We start from the raw sequence: 22806 nt of genomic DNA on the forward strand, positions 1-22806 counted from the left end.
CTGGGCCTGCCTGGAGATTTTTTTTATTCGTTCATGGGATGTGAGTGTCACTGGCTGGGCCAGCATTTATTGACCATCCCTAATTGCCCTTGAGAAGTATTGTCCCCACTCCCTGGCCTGCCACTGGGTGCATGCCTCCAGGCAGTTAAACTGCTCCCTGTCACGTCAGGAAACTGGAGGCTGACAGGAAGATCCCAGTCAGCCTCCTCTGACTGCCCTTAACAAGGTTCTTAATGAGCCTAATTGGCTCCTGCCTCGTGGGGGTGGGTGGCCCAGCTGGGCCCTGATCTCACCTTCCCTGAAATGGCTGGTACCGGGACACCGACAAGCTGGTATTGTCAGGGTCCATCTGCCTCCATTCCTTACCTCGGCAGGGCCCGAAAATTCTGCCCAAGATTTCTGCAGATCTTATATTGACTACCTGGTGATTATTACCAGCAGAATTAAAGGTTATTTTTGAACTGTTACATGACAAATGAATAAATGCACTTGATAGCCATAAGTGAAGGTAATGAAGCTTCAAAATTCCTACCCAATTTTTGGGCAAAATATATGCAATCTAGGTTGGGGGAGGAGTTTGTTTGGGGTCAACTCCTGTCTCACCCAATGCAGAATTCCAACATGGCGGCGGTAGCTGCCTCTCCCTCTTATGCTAATGGCTCTATCCACTGATTTTGCGACAGGGTCAGGATAGGGGGAAGAATGGTGGGCAGGCAGAAATCCTCCAATGACTCACCAGGAATTACTAATGCTGGTTGATACTATTTAAATTTACTACCTCAGCAAGCATGAACAAGGCCCTTGATGTGTGATGTTAAATGTGATGCCATACATGATAATAAAGGAAGGAAATGGAGTATTAAGCTAAGGTGTAAAGATGGCTACAGCCTAGATATTGCTATTTGTGTGAAGCATTATGCTCATGGCAATTGTGTGATACTAGCCAGCAAAACTTGGGGTATTCTGAAATTCCTAATCTTCCAGCCCACTGAGCATCTGTCGTAAAATTGCAGTAGAGTTTCTCAGCAGCCAGTACTATTTATCTTGCAAACTGGGATGAGTATAGGCACTTTAGGTGAGATTTTGCAGAATTCTTCTACATGCATCAAACGTGCAATGTGCTAATCTCGCCCAAATGAAATGAGACCATGGTGCATCTTCTGAACCATTTCTCACTAAGATCCTTCCCTGGTAGAATAGCTTCCATCCACTTTATATCACCAGAGACCATAGAGTGAGTGACAAACCTGGACATCGACATTTAATGTTGCTTTTCAAGCTACTGTACGAGAGACTGTTAATGCATAATTAACTGATATTGCTGATGGAGTACACCATGTAACTAAAACATGAAAAATGACTTAATGGGATTTATTTCCCAGTTGATTTTTCATCCACCAGCACAAATTATTTATCAGTGTGTTATGGCTCTCTCGGAATTCGGGAATCAAAATAGCATCTAACTTTCCAACAATCACTGTGGGCACTCTCTTCTGCAATAGGCCCCACAAACCTATCATCCTCACTAGTGCTAATCTACACTGAATCTACAACTCTTTGGTTGTAATAGGAAGAACATCGCTCTCATCGCCCGTTAACATTCCACAGTCTCTGCTCATTGGGGAAAGCCAAGGAAACTGGGATGTTGTAAAGAGGGAAGAAGCCGAGTATAAAGGAACTCCATCCACTTTTTCTCTCTATACTACTAGGGAAATGAATACTCCTTATGCACTACAGCAAGGAATATTGCGTTATACAATAATTTTAGACATGGGGATGGCAAAGTGAGGAAATTACTCGTATTTGGAAAATAGGTTTCCAGTTTATGGCTCCCTTTCTGCCTCTAGCTACCAGAAATTCCTGATGGACTTGCAAATTTATAGAATCAGTGACCATTTTATTGAAGTGCTGTCTCTCATATGAAAAACAATTAGTGGCTACTGTGATAGGGACTGGAATTCATTATGACCTGATATTGAGTTGGGCCATTTTTCAGGCATCCTCAGCAGCCACCTGAAAGGGGCATTAGGTCCCTTGCATATATAAATGGGAGGCCTGTTTTAGGCCCCATGTTTAACAGCAATGAGTAGAACAGGAGTTGAGCCTGCTCTGCTCACAATTCTTCAATGGTTGGTAAGTTTTCTTTTAAAATATTTTGAAAATCGCTTGTGGCGACAGGAGAGGCAGCACAACTCCCAAACCAGTAGTACTACTCACCAGTCCTCCCACTTATTGCTGCTCTACCTCCTTCCTTCCCAGGATACACCTTTGGGCCAATGCCAGCAATCCAAGTGGACCTATATTTGTCGTCTTAAAATGGGCCAGCTGCCTCTGGAGGTATATCAGGCCCTGGCAGCTTGCCTAAATAATAATGAGGCCCAACACCTACATTCATCCAGTCAATTTGGGTGCAGGTTCTGTGCCATTTCAGCCCTGAAAATAGGCCTATAGGAACAGCCACCAAAATATTTGTAATTACAAATTATAGACCTTATTTCTTTCTGTGCATTGATTTTCACAAAAAGCTGATGTGTAATTGGGGGGTACAACAGTGAAAGAAAGTGGATACATTACCATGGAAATGGAAGGGTAATGTATCCCAAAAATTTGAGCAACAGGTAAAGCTAGCTGTTTTACACTGCTACTATGCAGTAGCAACACAAGTGGTTTGCCACTAACAGGATGCTGCCATCGAGCCAAAAAGATGTCTGATCTATCACACAAATGAGTAATGTAATATATGAATTTCAATGCTAGTGTGATATTAGGTATATAGGCTGTACGTCCCAAAGGCTGGCGGATCGTATCAAACAACATGTCCCTTCCGCTGCTTGCAACAGGCAAGGTACGGGCCGTACCCAACCAGCCCATGCTTGCAAAACTCAAAACACAGTGTCCAACATTAGATGTGATTCTGCGATTGGACTACATTTGTTAAGTAATCCTCAGTGTGCTAAGAATTAGGCTGACAACCAATTTAAGATTGTCAATAGGGCTCGCAGTGTGGTGCATCTGTGCATACTGGAAGCTACATATATTAATACACAGGGCCCTGTTCTTTGCAGACAGCTAAACAAAATAAGTGACAGCCATTCACTGGTTCATTCCTCAGGGGCAATGCCTTGACCAATCAGAACCAAGCTGCCTGGTTTAAATTTCAAACCAAGCTTGGCAGTTAACTGTCAGTCACCGTCAACTGATGCATTCTCCATGGCAATGCCTCTACTAATCGGCACTCTCTTCTCCTACAATATAAAGTAATTGTTTTCCCTTACATAAGTATTCTTTCAGATTGTCATGATGAGGGCAAGATGGTGGAGGGGCCGCCATGGTGCCTCACTGCCGACAGGAGGATTGGGCCGGGCCCTGCCAGCATCCAGGTCCATGGCAGGCCTCATCCAGAGCCATCTTCAGGCTACCCCCACCACAGATCTCGACGTCGCGGGTTGTTTAAATTCCAGCCCATTAATATTGCAGTTCGATGTAAAAGGAAATAAAATGAGCAGTGTAATCCCTTAGTGACTCTGCCCATGATTGTACACCTCATCAGTTCTACAGCATACACAAAGCCCACCATATAGTCGTAAACCAATAACAGGACTTATAAACAATTCTCCAACAGAAAAGAAATAGAGGGGGAAAAAACACCTAGTAGCTCTCCTAAATTGGGGATTTCAGAAAAATTGTTCTTTAATTCTGGCATGTGGGCTGTCAGGTTTATTTACTTTGGTTGATTAATGGTTTTGCCACAGCGGCAGTGGTTTGATTTTTTTGTAATGCAACATATTATTACAGAACCTCACTTAAACATTATGCTGCAAGTAATTCGACATAAAAAAAATCACTTCCACATGTGAACATTTACACATACTCCAGTAGTAATAGAATACAATTTTGGTTATATCTTGACAAGTTGAATTCCAAGATATGTGAATATATTCAAAATCAATTTCAAAATTATTAGGCACTTTAACACAAGTCTGAAAAAAATCAGATGTAATGAGTGCAACAAATGGGAATGGGGTTCTTCTGCTGGAATCTAATAAAAAGGAATATTTCAATGTGGAATAAAATATTTGAAGACTGACACATTTGTGTGAATAAGGCCAGTGTAGACTTTACAACAACAAAGCAGCAGACTGGTTACATTTAAGGAGGCTACAAATAAGCATTCTAAATTTGATTAACAGAAGACAAGTAAATAACCAGATATCTAACTAAGTATTCAATCAGCTCCTCTGGAATGGAAATATTTTCAATGTTATTCCCATTTATGTTGCTGAAGCTGTGACACAATTTAGTTATCTCCGATTGTATAGACAATTATCTTTCAATTAAGTAACAATCAGCTATTTAACATCATGCGTTGCAATTAGAATTCAGCAAAGGAGGACCAAGGGATTGATTAAGAAGGGGAAAACAGAGTACGAGAGCAAGCTTGCGGGGAACATAAAAACTGACTGTAAAAGTTTCTATAGGTATGTGAAATGAAAAAGATTGGTGAAGACAAATGTAGGTCCCTTACAGTCAGAAACAGGGGAATTTATTGTGGTGAACAAAGAAACGGCTGACCAACTAAATGCATACTTTGGTTCTGTCTTCACAAAGGAGGACACAAATATCATACCAGAAATGCTGGGGAACACGGGGTTTAGTGAAAGAAAGAGAGGAACTGAAGGAAATCAGTATTAGTAGAGAAATGGTGTTGGGGAAATTGATGGGATTGAAGGCCAATAAATCCCCAGGGCCTGATGGGCTGCATCCCAGAGTACTTAAGGAAGTGGCCCTAGAAATAGTGGATGCATTGGTGGTCATCTTCCAAGATTCTATAGACTCTGGAACAGTTCCTACAGATCGGAGGAACTAATGTAACCCTAGTATTTAAAAAGGGGGGTAGAGAGAAAGCAGGGAATTATAGACCAGTCAGCCTGACGTCGGTAGTGGGGAAAATTCTAGAGTCCATTAGCAAAAATTTTATAGCAGAGCACTTGGAGAACAGTGGTAGAATCGGACAGAGTCAGCATGGATTTATGAAAGAGAAATCATGCTTGACAAATCTACTAGAATTCTTTGAAGATGTAACTAGTAGAGTTGATGAGGGGGGAGCCAGTGGCTGTGGTTTATTTGGACTTTCAGAAGGCTTTCAACAAAGTCCCACATAAGAGATTAGCGTGAAAAATTAAAGCGCATGGGATTGGGGTTAGTGTATTGCGATGGATAGAAAATTGGTTGTCAGAAGGAGACAAAGAGTAGGGATAAATGGGTCTTTTTCCGAATGGCAGGCAGTGAGTAGTGGGGTCCCGCAGGGATCAGTGCTAGGACTGCAGCTGTTCACAATATTTATTAATGATTTAGATGAGGGAACTAAATGTAATATCTCCAAATTTGCAGATGACACAAAACTGGGTGGGAGGGTGAGGAGGATGCAGAGAGGCTTCAGGGTGATTTGGACAAGTTGAGTGAGTGGGCAAATGAATGGCAGATGCAGTATAATGTGGATAAATGTGAGGTTATCCACTTTGGTAGCAAAAACAGGAAGGCAGATTATTATCTGAAGGGCTATAAACTGAGAGGAGGGAGTTTGCAACGAGACCTGGATGTTCTCGTACACTAGTCACTGAAGGTAAGCACGCAGGTCCAACATGCAGGCAGTAAAAAAGGCGAATGGTATGTTGGCCTTCTTGGCGAGAGGATTCGAGTACAGAAGCAGGGATGTCTTGCTACAATTATACAGGGCCTTGGTGATGCCACACCTGGAATATTGTGTGCAGTTTTGGTCTCCTTATCTGAGGAAGGATATTCTTGCTATAGAGGGAGTGCAGCGAAGGTTTACCAGACTGATTCCTGGGATGGCGGGACTGACGTATGAGGAAAGATTGAGTCCGACAGGATTATATACGCTGGAGTTCAGAAGAATGAGGGGGGATCTTATAGAAACCTATAAAATTCTAACAGGACTTGACAGGGTAGATGCAGCAAGGATGTTCCCCCTGGTGGGGGAGTCCAGAACCAGGGTCATAGTCTAAGGATATGGGGTAAACCTTTCAGGACTGAGTTGAGGAGAAATTTCTTCACCCAAACCGTGGTGAACCTGTGGAATTCGCTACCACAGAAAGCAGCTGAGGCAGAAACATTGTATGTTTTCAAGAAGTAGTTAGATATAGCTCTTGGGTTTAAAGGGATCAAAAGATATGGGGCGAATGCGGGAAAAGGTTACTGAATTGGATGATCAGCCATGATCATAATGAATGGCGGAGCAGGCTCGAAGGGCCGAAAGTCCTACTCCTGCTCCTATTTTCTATGTTTGTGCAATCTTTGTACTTCTCTAAAGGATGCAGTGTTTAACCAGGAAAGTGACCACACCAGGAGAAAGACTGGTATTGGAAATTAGAAATATGCTTAGAATATATATATATTAATCATCAAAGAGGTGAAGGAATAGGTTAAGATGTCAAACAGGCCTTGTTTAATTTAACTTCTTTGTTGTATTATGGACAGGGAAGAAGTAGTGTGAGTGACTTCCACTTTTCATCTCTCAACTGACTGCAGATAGTGTTTTACTCCCTGAGTGTTTTAAGGGTCAAATAAATAGATAAATGACAGGTTTTTTTGTAGGTATTTTAAGAAAGGATAAATGTTTATTTTTTTACACAATAACTGAAAATGTTCGCAACCTCTCCCACTCACGCTTTCATACATACGTACAAGAAAAGAGAGTACAGTGGTAGCAGGTAGTTACAGTCCAATTGTGGTAAAAAGAGTTTAATGTTTTAAGAAAACCTTTAGAAGCTTTTCAAGAGGAAATCTTTAATCGGTGCAGGCCTGAATGCTCATTGTCTTGAAAAAGGATGAAGTGTTGCAGGCTCCTTGTGGCTAAGCCTGTATCCGAAGTCAATAGGGAAATTCCTGGTTCACTTTCACAGATGGGGAGTTCCAAAGTCACCTTGCAATTTCTCTGCTGCAGAAGCTAGAAGATGTAGTCAGTAGGGCACGTGTTTAGCTGGAACAGTCTCGCAGCTGTTCTCCTGGAAAAGACCTTCTCTGGATATTCTGCTGTTCTCTCTTTTTCTCTCCAGAGAGATACCTTTTAAGGTAGAAACTTATGGTCAGGTGACTAAGGGCTCTTTCACCTGGGGTGATTCATACAATCTTCCAGGATATGGGAGCCATTGTTCCATGATAGCGTCTGATGAATAGGTGCTACAACACACCTATTATTTTATTCTTGCCTGCGGAGTCAATCTGTCTACAACAGTCTTTGTTATCCCCATTCTTGAAGATAGGAGTTGTTTGCATGGAATGGGCTGTTTTATATTTCAAGGTGTTTTCCCCAAAACTAATTCAGATGTGGATAATGGGTTTCGTCTTCAACGGACAGATATGTGTACTGATGGTATAGGAGGGGATCACCTGACCTCTACTCCATTTTGTCTGTGGCACAAGTGTGCCCATATGTAATTCAGTTCAACAGTTGACTTTTATTTCATAATTCCTCCAGTTCATTTCATATTTCATCACTGTTCCCTTTGTAAGCATGGCAGTTGATTCTTTAATAACACAGACGTTTACATTTAAACATTGCAAGTACATTCAAGAGCCAAATCTCCTGGATACTAATTTTTAATCTTTTGATCCTTAGGTTTGTTATTCAGTGAATTGCGGAGAACAAGTTATAGAGTTAACATTATTGCTTGCAAATTGGTTAAAAAGTGAAGATATTATAGACTAGATTTTACAAATTTGCAGTCCTGACACAGAGCATTATATGCTGGGAGTGCTTTTCAGGAATTTACATGTGGAAATCAGCACACCCCACAAGATTTTATGCCCATTTATATCTGTTTGTTCTTGGAATGTGGGTGACACCAGCAATGCTGTATATATTGTGCACCTAGTTGGATAGCTAAAAGCACTATATGGGTCAGGAATCACATTATCAGGCACCCAAAGCAGGCAAAGCACTATTAGCTGTCCTTGAAGCTGAAACATTTTTGAAGGGAGAAAAATGGCTGAGGCCAGTACAGCCCATTCACTGATCAACCTCTGGCAACCAAGCGAGAGGATGTGTAGCAATAAAGGATGGCACCATTTCAAAGAGAGGATCATCCAGTGGAGGGGGGGGAAATAAAATTATTTTTACAGCCCTCCCTTGAAGCATTCATTTGAAACAGGCATTGAGTGATTGAGGCAATTTTCAGATGATTCAGCTGCATTAATCAAGAGCTCCTTTAACCTGAACAAAATTTGTAACCTCAATAAGCCTTAAACAGTCAATGCACAGGCTCCACATGCTTAAAGCATTTGCAAATCATGGGACATTGTGTCCATCAGGTGCTGAATAAGCCTCAGCACCTGAAAACATGGCTGGATTAACATGACCAAAATGCTACCATGTTTCAGTCAGCAATGATCACACTATGTTTCCTGTCTTGTCCATCTTTTCATCATTTCCTACAAACTGGTTTTAAAAAAAACCTATGGGTCCTTTAGTTCAGCTCATTAACATACAAACAAACAAATTAGGAGCAGGATTAGGCCACTCAGCCCCTCAAGCCTGCTCCGCCATTCAACAAGATCATGGCTGCTCAGATTATAACCTCAACTCCACATTCCCACCGACTGCCGATAACCTTCCACCCCCTTGCTTATCAAGAATCTATCTATCTCTGCCTTAAAAATATTCAAAGACTCTGCTTCCTCCGCCTTTTGAGGAAGAGAGTTCCAAAGACTCTCAACCCTCCTCAGAGAAAAAATCTCTCCTCGTGTGTCTTAAATGGGCGACCCCTTATTTTTAAACAGTGACCCCTAGTTCTAGATTCTTCCACAAGAGGAAACATCCTTTCCACATCTATCCTGTCAAGACCCCTCAAGATCTTAAATATTTCAATCAAGACGCCTCTTACACTTCTAAACTCCAGCAGATACAAGCCTCGCATATCCAACCTTTCCTCATAAGACAACCCGCCCATTCCAGGTATTAGTCCAATAAACCTTCTCTGTACTGCTTGCAATGCATTTATATCCTTCCATAAATAAGGAGACCAATACCATACACAGTACTCCAGATGTGGTCTCACCAATGCCCTGTATAGCTGAAGCATAACCTCCCTACTTTTGTATTCCATTCCCCTTGCAATAAACAATAACTTCTATTAGCTTTCCTAATTACATGTTGTACCTGCATACTAACCTTTTGCGATTCATGCACTAGGACATCCAGATCCCTCTGCATCTCAGAGCTCTGCAATCTCTCACCATTTCAATAATATGTTTCTTTTATATTCTTCCTGCCAAAATGGACAACTTCACATTTTCCCACATTATACTCCATTTGACAGATCTTTTCCCATTCACTTAACCTATCTATATCCCTTTGTAGCCTCCTTATGTCCTCTTCAACTTATTTTCCTACCTATCTTTGTGTCATCAGCAAATTTAACAACCATCCTTTCGGTCCCTTCATCCAAGTCATTTATATAAATGGTAAAGTTGAGGCCCCAGCACTGATCCCTGTGGCACACCACTCATTACATCTTGGCATCCAGAAAATGACCTATTTATGCTTACTCTCTGTTTCCTGTTAGCTAGCCAATCTTCTATCAATGCCAAAGCAAGTGAGAAGGTGTGTCAGACAGATCATGAAGGTCCCAGGCTTGATGAGTTAACTGATTTTAGTAGGGCTTTTACAAATGGCATCAATGCCTCTGGGACAAGGAGGGTAAAACTGTGCATGGTCCTGCTCCTGATATCTTAGCAGTAGCTCCTATTGGAAATGTGTATGAACAGGCATCAGCTGAAGAAGGGATCAGACTTAGTCACGATGCCCTTGCTGTTGGCACTCACTGTCTAGGCTAACACATGAAGAAATCTAAGGAGGGGTATGGAATTGTACAGCAATAAGGAGACGATGCTTTCAGGAAAAAGAAAAGCAAGACTTGCATTTATAAATGCCTTTCACGACCCCAGGACCTCCCAAAACACTTTACAGTGAATAAAATATTTTTGAAGTGTAGTCACTGTTGTAATGTAGGAAAATTGGCAGCCAATTTAAATACAGCAAGCTCTCTCAGACAGCAATGTGATCATGACAAGAGGAAGAGAAAAAAGTAAACAAACAAAACTCCAGGCTCCCAAAATCACTTTTTAAAAAAAAATTTCCTCAATTCTCAATTTTCCCCCCTCCTCTCCTAATGGAACTGTTTAGTACCTAACTCACAAGCAGCCTACTATAACTTGCCCAAGTGGCCATTCTTCATATGTCAGCACAGATAATATCAGGGTATTCAGCTGTACAGGCATCACAGTCCAGCCTGATCTTACCCTTACATCACATCCAGATGGCTGCAGTTTCTAGCAAGGGCCAGAGTATAGTGGTCGGAGTGGGAACCATAGTTGATTTTTTTTTTTTACCTTTCTTGACTGGGACACCAAGGCTAATTTTAGCACTGGCAGAGATCAGATAACTCAGCACTGAGCAGGAACCAAACATGATTTGTTTGTATGGCTCGGCTATATGCTGTGGTTACCAGATGAGCTCTCAAAAAAAGCATTCATTACTCAGTGACTATAAGCAGTGGCTAACCCTAATTCAGTTCACTTCACCTACACAAAAAAAATTAGTTTCAAAGGCAAATGTTTTCCAGTTTCTGAGGGCAGCCTTTTATTGCTTTGGAGAGATTATTAGTAAACTTCTCCCACCAGACGATATCATTCTCTGCTCCTGCTGGCTAAGAAATGTAAGGAAACTATAAATGTCAGCACAGAGGTGGTTTTAAAATTAAGAGAGTTTATAAAACTGAGTGATTAAATAGATTTACTTTTTGTATGTTAGCTTGCATTGTAGTATAAAAAACTTAAAATACTACAGCATAATGCATTACAATTATTTTACATTCATTTTTTTTTCTAAAACAACCCTGTATTCAGTTTTGCACTCAGAAAGTTGCAGGTCTCTTGATCAGAGCCGCCATCTTTAAAGTGTTGGCAAAGGTTCCACTACTGCACCCAGTATTGCTTCTTAAAATTAATACTTTAGAAACAAAATGGCAACTGCAGGGTCGTCTCCAATTATTATAACTCCTTGATTTCATGTAATTTCAGCCATCAGCAAACATGGTAAGATTGTCAGCTGATAATTAATAGACCAAAAAAGACTAAAGTCCACCTACTTTGCTTCCTACCCTCCTTATAGTTGCATATTACAACAGTAATGAGAGTTGTTGACTGATCATAGAGATCAGTCTCTACCAATTAATCTGCAACAGTTAAGCGAGGAAAATCTCCAGTGGTGGAAAGCTTTGGGAACCATAAATACACAGTCTACTGCTCATCCTAAATATGCCAAACTTATGACATCAAGTCTCAGATTGCTCAAATACTGTCTTCCTAAATATTATTTTTGCAAAGAAATCTAATCTGCATTTTAATGAATCAATGCAATCAGATTCCTGTTTCCCAAGGGAGTCTGCTCAATAGATTTACCACTTGTTCACTACACCTTCCACAATACTCACCCTGACAAGTTATTTTATTAGATTTGGTACATCAATACTCTGTATGTAGAATTGAAGCAGGAGTGATATACTCACAATGCATCATCAGCGCTGTCTGCACTAAGTACCAGTTTTGACCCATCTCTTAGGTAAATTATCAGCATACATTCCCTGCTGCTCTGTTCAGGTGGCAAGCCCTCTGTGGAAGAAAAGATGCAATAACGGTAAAAAATAACAAACAGGTAAAAGACAGTGGATTGCACTGTTGCCCCTTAGTTGATTCCATGTAAAACAGTCTGCAAGATTAGCTTTTCAAAAATATTATTCAGGTTTTGCACTATTTCAATAATTTGAAGAACAAGGATCCATCGGTTTTATAGCCCATTTACGTTCTGCGCTAAATTCTGCTAAAAGTGAAGTTGGGTGTAAGATGCACACACCATGGTTAAAGTGCAGTCCTGTAAATGATGTATTTAGCCCCCAGACAACATCATCAGTCTTAAATTGTCATCTCCACTCTAGGGTCCGCCCAACAAACGGGCTGCTATGAAACAAGGGTAACTGCTGAGAAAGATATTTTTTATTACATAAATTCCTTTGAATTTGTCCCCATTGAGTGGTATGTGAAAGAACTCTATGAAAATCTGATTTTTTTGGTAAGTAGAAGTTACAGCACAAATGAATATTACAAGAATAGAGAATGTGGAAAAGGGCAAAATTCACAATGTAACCAGAGGCTTTCTGCTGTGGCTCGAATAGAGTAAAAGGAACTTCATTCAGCAATAAATACCTAACAATGTCCGTGTTACATTGGATGCCAAAGTGAAACAATCTATTTATACAATGGGCTGCATTTTGCTTTCAGAAGCGAATGAACGGCACCAGCTATTCATTACATCTACACTTGCCCAGAATTTTTCTACAGGCCTTTGCACGGGCTGTGATTAGAGAGCTATTTTGGCACACCACTCTGTACAGGGAATCTGGGACCTGTATGAACAGGTCAAGTAACTGGGTGTCTCCTTAACCAGTTTGATTCAAGAATCGTTGATGAGCAGCGCAGAATTTTTTTTTATTCATTCATGGGCTGTGAGAATTGTTAGCAAGGCCAGCATTTATTGCCCATCGCCAATTGCCTTTGAGAAAGTGATGGTGAGCCGCCTTCTTGAACCGCTGCAGTCCATGCGATGTAGGTACACCCAAAGTACTGTTGGGAAGGGAATTCCAGGACTTTGACCCAGTGACAGTGATATAGTTCCAAGACAGGATAGTGTGTGACTTGGAGAGAAACTTGCAAGTGGTAGTATTCCCATCCATCTGCTGCCATTTTTCTAGGTAGTAGAGGCTAGAGGTTTGGAAGGTGCTGTTGAAGGAAGCTTGATGAGTTGCTGCAGTGCGTTTTGTAGACAGTACACACTGCTGCCACTGTGCGCTGGTGAAGGAGGGAGTGAATGATTAAGGTGGTGAATGGGATGCCGATCAAGCGGGCTGCTTTTCCCTGGATGGTGTCAAGCTTCTTGAGTGTTGTTGGAGCTGTACTCATTCAGGCAAGAGTATTCCATCACACTCCTGACTTCTGCCTTGTAGATGGTGGACAGGTGGTTTGGAATCAAGTGTTTTGGAGTTACTTGAACTTGTATGGCACAAATGTAACTTGCCATTTGTCAGCCCGAGCCTGAATGTTGTCCAGCTCTTGCTGCATCTTGACACGGATTGCTTTGGTACCTGAGGGGTTGCGAATGGTACTGAATACTGTGCAATCATCAGTGAACATCCCCACTACTGACCTTATGATGGAGAGAAGGTCATGGATGCAGCCGCTGAAGATGGTTGGGCCTAGGACACTACCCCAAGAAGCTCCTGCAGTGATGTCCTGGGGCTGAGATGATTGGCTTCCACCAACTATAACCATCTCCCTTTGTGCAAGGAGTGACTCCAACCAGTGCAGGGATTTCTCCCGGTTCTCATTGACTTCAATATTGCTAGGGCTCCTTGATGCCAGACTTGGTCAAATGCTGCCTTGATGGCAAAGGCAGTCACTCTCACCTCATCATAACCAGGAACACAAGAACATACGAATTAGGAGCAGGAGTAGGCCACTCGATCCCTCGAGCCTGCTCTGCCATTCAATAAGCTCATGGCTGAACTGATTACTCCACATTTCCACCTACCCCCAATAACCTTCCACCCCTTTTCTGATCAAGAATCTGTCTACCTTTGCCTTAAAAATATTCAAAGCTGCTTCCACCGCCTTTTGAGGAATAGAATTCCAAAGACTCACGATCCTCAGACAGAAAAAATTTCTCCCCTCTCTGTGTTAAATGGGCAACCCCTTATTTTTAAACAGTGACCCCTAGTTTGAGATTCTCCCACAAGGGAAACATCCTTTCCACATGCACCCTGTCAAGACTCCTCAGGATCTTGTATGTTTCAATCAAGTTGCCTCTTACTCTTCTAAATTCCAGCAGATACAAGCTTAGCCTGTCCAATCTTTCCTCATAAGACAGCCTACCCATTCCAGGTATTAGTCTAGTAAACCTTCTCTGTACTGCCTCCAACGCATTTACATCCTTCTTTAAATAAGGAGACCAGTGCTGTACACAGTACTCCAGATGTGGTCTCACCAATGCCCTGTATAGCTGAAGCAAAACCTTCCTACTTTTGTATTCAATTCCCCTTGTGATAAACGATAACATTCTATTAGCTTTCCTAATTACGTGCTTTACCTGCATACTAACCTTTTGCGATTCATGCACTAGGATACCCAGATCCCTCTGCATCTCAGAGCTCTGCAATCTCTCACCATTTAGATAATATGCTTTTTTTATTCTTCCTGCCAAAATGGACAATTTCACACTTTCCCACACTATACTCCATTTGTCAGGTCTTTGCCTACTCACTTAACCCTTTGTAGCCTCCTTATGTCCACTTCACAAGTTACTTTTCAACCTATCTTTTGTGTCATCAGCAAATTTAGCAACCACACCTTTGGTCCTTTCATCTAAGTCATTTATATAAATGGCAAAAAGTTGAGGCCCCAGCACAGATCCCTGTGGCACACCACTCGTTACATCTTGTCAACCAGAAAATGACCCATTTATCCTCTCTGTATCCTGTTAGCTAACCAATTTTCTATCCATGCCAATATGTTACCCCCTACACCATGAGCTTTTATTTTCTGCAATAACTTTTGATGTGGCACCTTATCAAATGCCTTCTGGAAATCTAAGTACAATACATCCACCAGTTCCCCTTTATCCACAGTACATGTAACTTCAGCTCTCTCTAGACCAGTAACATAACTATGGTAAGATCATACCCCTATTTTATAATTTACTATTTACTTTGTTGTGTTGTAGAATTTTATGAAGCAGCTGAGTGTATTGTTCATTGTTCATTGTTTAGTGAGCCTCAAGCAATTCAAAAATTCAAAAAAAGTCGACAGGGGCCTTTTACCTTGAGTATATTTGAGTCATGAGATACAAACAAATTGAGGGCTTGAAGCTACATTCATGGAAAAGTCAACTCCACAGCAACTTATCAGCTGGGATGCTATTGGAAATATTATTGTTGTCTGAGGTTCTAGACCAAGAACCCATTCTTAGGATGAATTTTATGTACCCCCCTGAGGTGGGGCTGGAGTCAGGGTGGCTTGGAGAATCACAACAGGTGGCGGGGGATGTCGGGCCCGTTGCCTCCCTTTCACCAAACAATCTTCCGGGGGGTGGGATAGGCCAACGATGGCCTTCCCACGCAGTGGCTGGTGGGGGAGGGTCCTCCACCACGATGGGAATTCACCTCGTAACATGAGACAACGTCCCTGTGGGCTTGGGGGGGTCCCTCCTTTGTGGGCAATCTGTGGCCGGGAATCACTTCATACCTTGGAACTCCCCTCCCCCTAGACTGCAAGACTACCCTTCAGTCCCCCTTCATTGGGGCCAGTCCGGAAGGCCCCAGCGACCCAGCCTCACCTATCTCTGGCCCGGGATTCCAGCACTGGGCCTGGATCCGAGGCCTCTGCAGTACTGGCAGTGGCCACCGCTCCCAGTGAGCAGTTGATACTGCTGAGCTGCTGGCCCTCTGATTGGCCAGCAGCTCATGGAGGTAGGATCTCTGTCTTTAAAGGGACAGGGAGCCCGGCTCCTGAAACTGATAGTAAAAGACTGGAGGATTGCTCTGGAGATGGGGGGTGGGGTTGGGGAAAGTGGTGGGTGGCAGGAAAATGCAGAGGTGCGGTTCACCCTGCCTTATCAGCCCGGTGTCGGGTCCCCACCTCCTGCACAAAATCTATCCCTTTATCTGTGTTCGTTAAAACCACTGGATGTTTGAGCAATAATTGAAGACTTAAACCAAAAAAAAGTCCTGGAAACAGACTAAAAATCTAGCATGGAAGCAAAATACAGCAGATGCTGGAAATCTGAAATAAAAACAAAGTGCTGGAAATGCACAGCAGGTCTGGCAGCATCTGTGGAGCGAGAAGCAGAGTTAATGTTTCAGGTCAGTGACCTTTCATCAAAACTACAAATCTAGCAGTCTGATGCTAATGATACAAGGAATCATCTTGCTTCATGTTATTCTAAGAGCTCCAATATTACAAATTAGCTAATTACTCAGTTCCTCTGTAAAAATAATTGCATCAAGCCAAGCTATTCCAGTACAGCTACAACACCAGCATCTACCTGTCAGGTGGAAAATTGCCCAGGTATGTCCTGTCCACAAAAACAGGACAGATCCAACCTAGATAAATACCACCCCAACAGCCTACTCTCAATCATAAGCAAGGTGATCAACAATACAATCAAGCAACACTTACCAATAACATGCTCACCAATGCTGAGTGAGTTCTGCTAGGACCACTCAGCTCCAGACCTCATTACAGCCTTGGTTTAAACATGGATACAAGAGCTGAATTCCAAGGATGAGGCGAGAATGATTGCCCTTGACATCATGACAGCATCAGACCAAGTGTGGCACCAACAAGTCCTAGTAAAATAGAAGTCAATGAGAATCAAGGGAAAACTCTCCATTAACTGGAGCCATACCTGGCACAAAGTAAGATAGTTGTGATTGTTGGAGGCCAATCATCTCAGCGCCAGAATATTTCTGCAGGAGTTCCTCAGGGCATCATCCTAGGCCCAACTATCTTCAGCTGCTTCAGCAATGACGCTCGCTCTATCAAAAGGTCAAGAGATGGGGCTAGTCGTTAAGGATCGCATAGTGTTCATCTCCATTCACAACTCCTCAGATAATGAAGTAGGCCATGCCCATATGCAGCAAGAACTGGACAGCATCCAGGCTTGGGATGCTAAGTGGCAAGCAACATTTGCCTCACACAAGTCAGAGACAATGACCAGCCCCAATAAGAGAGTCTAACCACCGCTCTTTAATAGTCAACGACTTTACCAACAGAATCCCAAGCATCAGCATCCTGGGTCCGTCACTGACAAGCAATTCAACATGAACGGATACATAAACACCATGGTTACTAGAGTAAGAAAAAGGTTGGGCACTCTGCAGCATGCGGCTCATCTCCTAATACCCCAGAGCCTTTCCAACATTTATGAGGCACAAGTTAGGATTGTGGCATATTACTCTTCACTTGCCTGGATAGGTGCAATTGCAACAACCCGAAAGAAGCTCAGCATTAATCAAGACAACGCAGTTGCTTGATTGGCACCCATCCACCAGCTTAAACATCTACTTCCTCCACTACTGGCATACTGTGGCTGAAGTCTGTACTATCTACAGGATGCACAGCAGCAAGTTGCCAACATTTTCTTGGCAGCACATCCGAAACCTGCAACCTCCATCACCTAGAAGAACAAAGGAAGTGGGTGCATGGGAACACCACCAGCTAGAAGTTTACTTCCAAGTCACACACCATCCTGACTTGAACATTTATCGTCATTCCTTCATCGTCACTTGGTCAAAATGCTGCAACTCTCTACCCAATAGCATTGTGGGAAGTATCTTCATCACATGGACTACAATGGTTCAACTGGAAGGCCCACCACCTTCTCAAGGACAAATAGGAATGGGCAATAAATACTGGCCTTGCCAGTGATGCCCATATCCTGAGAATGAATATGAAAAAATATTTTAAGTGGTTTGCATGAATACTTATCCTTTGGTCCTCCTGTTCCTTTAACAGAACTTAACCCAATTAAAAGCTGAATCAGTTACTGCCTTATATAAAAAGATAAAAGAAATTTGCAGACTGTGCCTTTTAATGCAAGTTGTTTGGAGATATTAATTGGTTAATATCAGAAGACACCTGAGAAGCAATACTGAGAAGACGCAGCACTTTGTTATTTCATTGTGTGTCATTGCAATATCATTCCAATGTTACTATCTACCTATTCTTCACCTCTACCAGTACTTTCCCTGAACCATGAAAACAATGAAAATGAAACCTCTAATAACAAAGTATCATGAGGAAAATTCCAGATAGCAACACTGCATAATTTATTTTCGCCACATAAGCAATGACATTTTGCCTTGGTTTACTCGTCAATATGGTTCCCCAGATGGATGTATTATTGTTGCATTCTTCATGCAATGCAGAATTTTAAAACTTAAAATGCTCAGCATTGTAGCCAACTGCTACCACTTTTTCTAGCAATACTGCCAACAAACAACCAAGCCTATATGGCAAAAAAAAATGAATTACTGCATCCAAGCTCATTTACAAGAATCTTGCACACAGTTCTCAACTCTTCTGAACTCCAGAGGTGAGAGTGACTGCCCTTGACATCAAGGCGGCATTTGACCGAGTATGGCATCAAGGAGCCCGAGCAAAACTGAGGTCAATGGGAATCAGGGGGAAAACCCTCCACTGGCTGGAGTAATACCTAGTGCAAAGAAAGGTGGTTGTGGTCAATGTTGGAGGTCAATCATCTGAGCTCCAGGACATCTTTGCAGGAGTTCCTCAGGGTAGTGTCTTAGGCCCAACCATCTTCAGCTGCTTCATCAATGACCTTCCTTCAATCACAAGGGCAGAAGTGGGGATGTTCGCTGATTGCACAATGTTCAGCGCCATTCGTGACTCCTCAGATACTGAAGCAGTTCGTGGAGAAATACAGCAAGACCTGGACAATATCCAGGCTTGGGCTGATAAGTGGCAAGTAACATTCGCGCCACACAAGTGTCAGGCAATGACCATCTCCAACAAGAGAGAATTTAACCATCTCCCTTTGACATTCAACGGCATTACGATCGCTGAATCCCCCACTATCAACATCCTAGGGGCTACCATTGACCAGAAACTTAACTGGAGTAGCCATATAAATACCGTGGCTACAAGAGCAGGTCAGAGGCTAGGAATCCTGCGGCGAGTAACTCACCTCCTGACTCCCCAAAGCCTGTCTACCATCTACAAGGCACAAGTCAGGAGTGTGATGGAATACTCTCCACTTGCCTGGATGGGTGCAGCTCCAACAACACTCAAGAAGCTCACCACCATCCAGGACAAAGCAGCCCACTTGATTGGCACCCCATCTACAAACATTCACTCCCTCCACCATTGACGAACAGTGGCAGCAGTGTGTACCATCTACAAGATGCACTGCAGCAATACCCCAAAGCTCCTTAGACAGCACCTTCCAAACCTGCGACCTCTACCAACTAAAAGGACAAGGGCAGCAAATGCATGGGAACACCACCACCTGCAAGTTCTCCTCCAAGTCACACACCATCCTGACTTGGAACTATATCGCCGTTCCTTCACTGTCGCTGGGTCAAAATCCTGGAACTCCCTTCCTAACAGCTCTGTGGGTATACCTACCCCAAATGGACTGCAGCGGTTCAAGAAGGTAGCTCACCACCACCTTCTCAAGGGCAATTAGGGATGGGCAATAAATGCTGGCCTGGCCAGCGACGCCCACATCCCATGAATGAATAAAAAAAAAGTTTGCATGCCCAGACAGAGCATTCTGTTTGTGCATGAGAATGACACAGTTTCCCCTTTAATTGCGAGCTTAATATTCTATCAAGACATCAAGGAAATCAAACAGATTTAGCAATATCTTTTTAAAACTTTAAATCCCCTTTCACAGACACTAATGCACAATCTATAATTACTAACAACAAACATTTTCAATAATTTGACGAATGCTTGATTTCTTGTTACATTCTAAAGCTTCTGTGGCTTAAAATCACAATGGTTCACTAATGCCCTTTAGGGAAGGAAATCAACTGTCCTTACCTGGTCTGGTCTACATGTGATTCCGGCCCCGCAGCAATATGGTTGACATTTAACTACGCTCTGAAATAGACTAGCAAGCCACTTAGTTGTATCAAACCACTATAGAAAAGTCAAATAAAAATAAAACCAGATGAATCACCTGGCATTAACCTAGGCACCAGAAACCACAAAGGTACACCTTTCCAGTCAACCCCTGCAAAGTCCTCTTCACTAACATCTGGGAATTTGTGCCAAAATTGGGAGAGTTGCCCCAAAGACTAGTCAAGCAACAGACTGATATAATCATACTCACAGAATCATACCTTACAGCCAATGTCCCAAACTACTCCATCACCATCCCTGGATATGTCCTGTCTCACTGGCCACACAGACCCACCAGAGGTGGCAGCAAAGTGGTATACAGTTGGGAGGGAATGGCCTTGGAAGACCTCAACATTGACTCCGGACCCCATAAAGTCTCATGGCATCAGGTCAAATATGGGCATGGAAACCTCCTGCTGATTGCTACCTACTTCACCACCACCACCACCCCCACACCCCCCCCCCCCCCCCACCCACCCCAATCCCTTGGCTGATGAATCAATACTCCTCCATAGTGAATACCACTTGGAAGAAGCACTGAGGGTGGCAAGGGCACAGGATGTACTCTGGGTGGGGGGACTTCAATGTCCAAATGTAGGTCCAAAACAGGGCTGGAATTTTATGCTCCCCACAGGAGCGGGGTGGGGAGGGAAATCGTAAAATTGAGTGGGAGGCTGAGGGTGTCATTCCCGTTGCCTTCCCATCCCTGCTGCAATTTTACGAGATGCGGCAGAGGTGGCTGATGGCCTGCCCACCCCAGGCTGATTAAGGCACTTAAGCGCAGTAGATCAGAAGGCCACCCAGTAAAGCCTGGCAGCCTCCTTGTGGGCTGTGAGGGGGCACTCCTGATTGGACATCCCGTGCCTGATGGCAGATGTCTCTCCAACCTCCCCCACCCCTCCCCCCCACTGCGGCACAAGCCACCCCCACTGTAGCAGTTAAGAGAAGTAGGGGAACATCAAAGCAATATTGATCATAGCATAATATGCTTTAAGATGATAATGAAGAAGGACATAAGTATGACAGAAAAAAACGGTTAATAGTATGGGGAAAAGCTGACTTTGAGGGGCTGAGAATCTGTTCTTTGGCCTCTTTATCTCGAGACACAATGGGTAAGCGCCTGGAGGTGGTCAGTGGTTTGTGGAGCAGCGCCTGGAGTGGCTATAAAGGCCAATACTAGAGTGACAGACTCTTCCACATGTGCTGCAGAAAAAATTGGTTGTCGGGGCTGTTACACAGTTGGCTCTCCCCTTGCGCTTCTGTCTTTTTTTCCTGCCAACTGTAAGTCTCTTCGACTCGCCACACTTTAGTCCCGCCTTTATGGCTGCCCGCCAGCTCTGGTGATCGCTGGCAACTGACTCCCACGACTTGTGATCAATGTTACAGGACTTCATGTCGCGTTTGCAGACATCTTTAAAGCGGAGACATGGACGGCCAGTAGGTCTGATACCAGAATAGAACTTGGGGAAAATAAAATGGGCAATAATATTGGCAAACACCGACATAGAACAACAATGGGAAATATTTAAAAGGTGTTCAACAGAGTGCAGGAAGAATATATTCCACTAAAAGAACAAAATAAACACTAGTGAGACTTTATGAATGAATAAAAGCATAAGGGTACAATTGAGGGTTAGGAAAGAGGCATACGTTAAGTACACAGACAGCAGAGGAGTGCACAATAAGAGAGAATATGAAAAGATTAGGAGATAAGTCAAAAAAATTGGGAAGGCAAACAGGAACTATGCAATTAAATAAATGAATTATCAAGGAACATAAAACAATATAGTAAAATATTTTACAAACACATCAATAAAAAAGGTTGGGAATGGGAATTGGACAAATAAGGGATAGACAGGATAATACCACAGGTAACAATAGAGAGATGCCAGAAATATTAAATAATTATTTTGCTTCAGTATTTATCAAGGGGATAGAACAGGTAGATATGACATTGATTGATGAGGTGAGTGATGAGATAAGTGCATTTAAACTAAAAAAAAAAGTGATGTATTGAATAAACTAATCAAACACGAAGAGGATAAAGCCCCTGGTCTGGACGGATTGCATCCATGCATTTTAAAAGAATCTAGGGAAAAGATAGAAACATAGAAAATAGGAGCAGGAGTAGGTCATTCGGCCCTTCGAGCCTGCTCCGCCATTCGTTATGATCATGGCTGATCATTCAACTCAGAAGCCAGTTCCTGCTTTCGCCCCATACCCTATAGCAATGGCTATCTCTTATATTTAATATTTCAATGTTCACATATTTAAAAATTTGTCAGAAAAAGATGTAGTGCCAGAGGACTGGTGGATAGCTAACGTAATTTCTGTATTTAAAAAGGTTGGGGTTGGGGTGGGGAGCGGGGGGGATGCGGTAGAACATGCCCAGGTTATTGACCAGTTAGCTTAACATCGGTGGTAGGAAAAAATAATGGAATCCCTACTAAAGGAGAGGATAGAAGAACATCTAGGAAAGAAAAATGTATTAATAAATAGCGTGGATTTCAAAACGGAATATCTTCCGAATTGTTTGAGGCGATAACAGAGTAGACAATGGTATGCAGTAGATGCATACCGTTATCTGGATTTTCAAAAGGCCTTTGATAAGGTGCCCCATCATAGGCTAATGAATAAGGTCAGAGAATGCAGAGTCAGGGGATAAGTGGTAGAATGGATTGCTAGATGGCTTCAATACGGAAAGCAGAGAGTAGGAATTAAGAGTAGTTTTCAGAGTGGCATAAGGTGGGAAATGGAGTTCCAGAAGGATAGGTATTGGGACCACTTGTTCAACCCTGGTTCAATGAGGAGTGCAGGGGAGCATGCCAGGAGCAGCACCAGGCATACATAAAAATTAGGTGCCAACCTGGTGAAGCTACAACACAGGACTACATGCATGCTAAACAGCAAAGCAGCATGGGATAGACAGAGCACAGCGATCCCATAACCAATGGATCAGATCTAAGCTCTGCAGTCCTGCCACACCCAGTCGTGAATGGTGGTGGACAATTAAACAACTAATTGGAGGCC

The 22806-nt window shown here is 42.8% G+C and overlaps 1 protein-coding gene across 1 annotated transcript in view; it reads right to left on the bottom strand.

The window, feature by feature from the left end:
- The window catches only part of plekhb1 (pleckstrin homology domain containing B1), an 83149-nt gene that overhangs the window by 56064 nt on the left and 4279 nt on the right, over positions 1 to 22806 (bottom strand). The window contains exon 3 of the mRNA XM_068032802.1: positions 11589 to 11691. Coding sequence (XP_067888903.1) covers positions 11589 to 11691 — 103 coding nt within the window. The remainder of the gene's footprint in view (positions 1 to 11588; positions 11692 to 22806) is intronic.

Source organism: Heterodontus francisci, chromosome 6 (assembly GCF_036365525.1).
Source record: "Heterodontus francisci isolate sHetFra1 chromosome 6, sHetFra1.hap1, whole genome shotgun sequence".
Classification (NCBI taxonomy): domain Eukaryota; kingdom Metazoa; phylum Chordata; class Chondrichthyes; order Heterodontiformes; family Heterodontidae; genus Heterodontus; species Heterodontus francisci.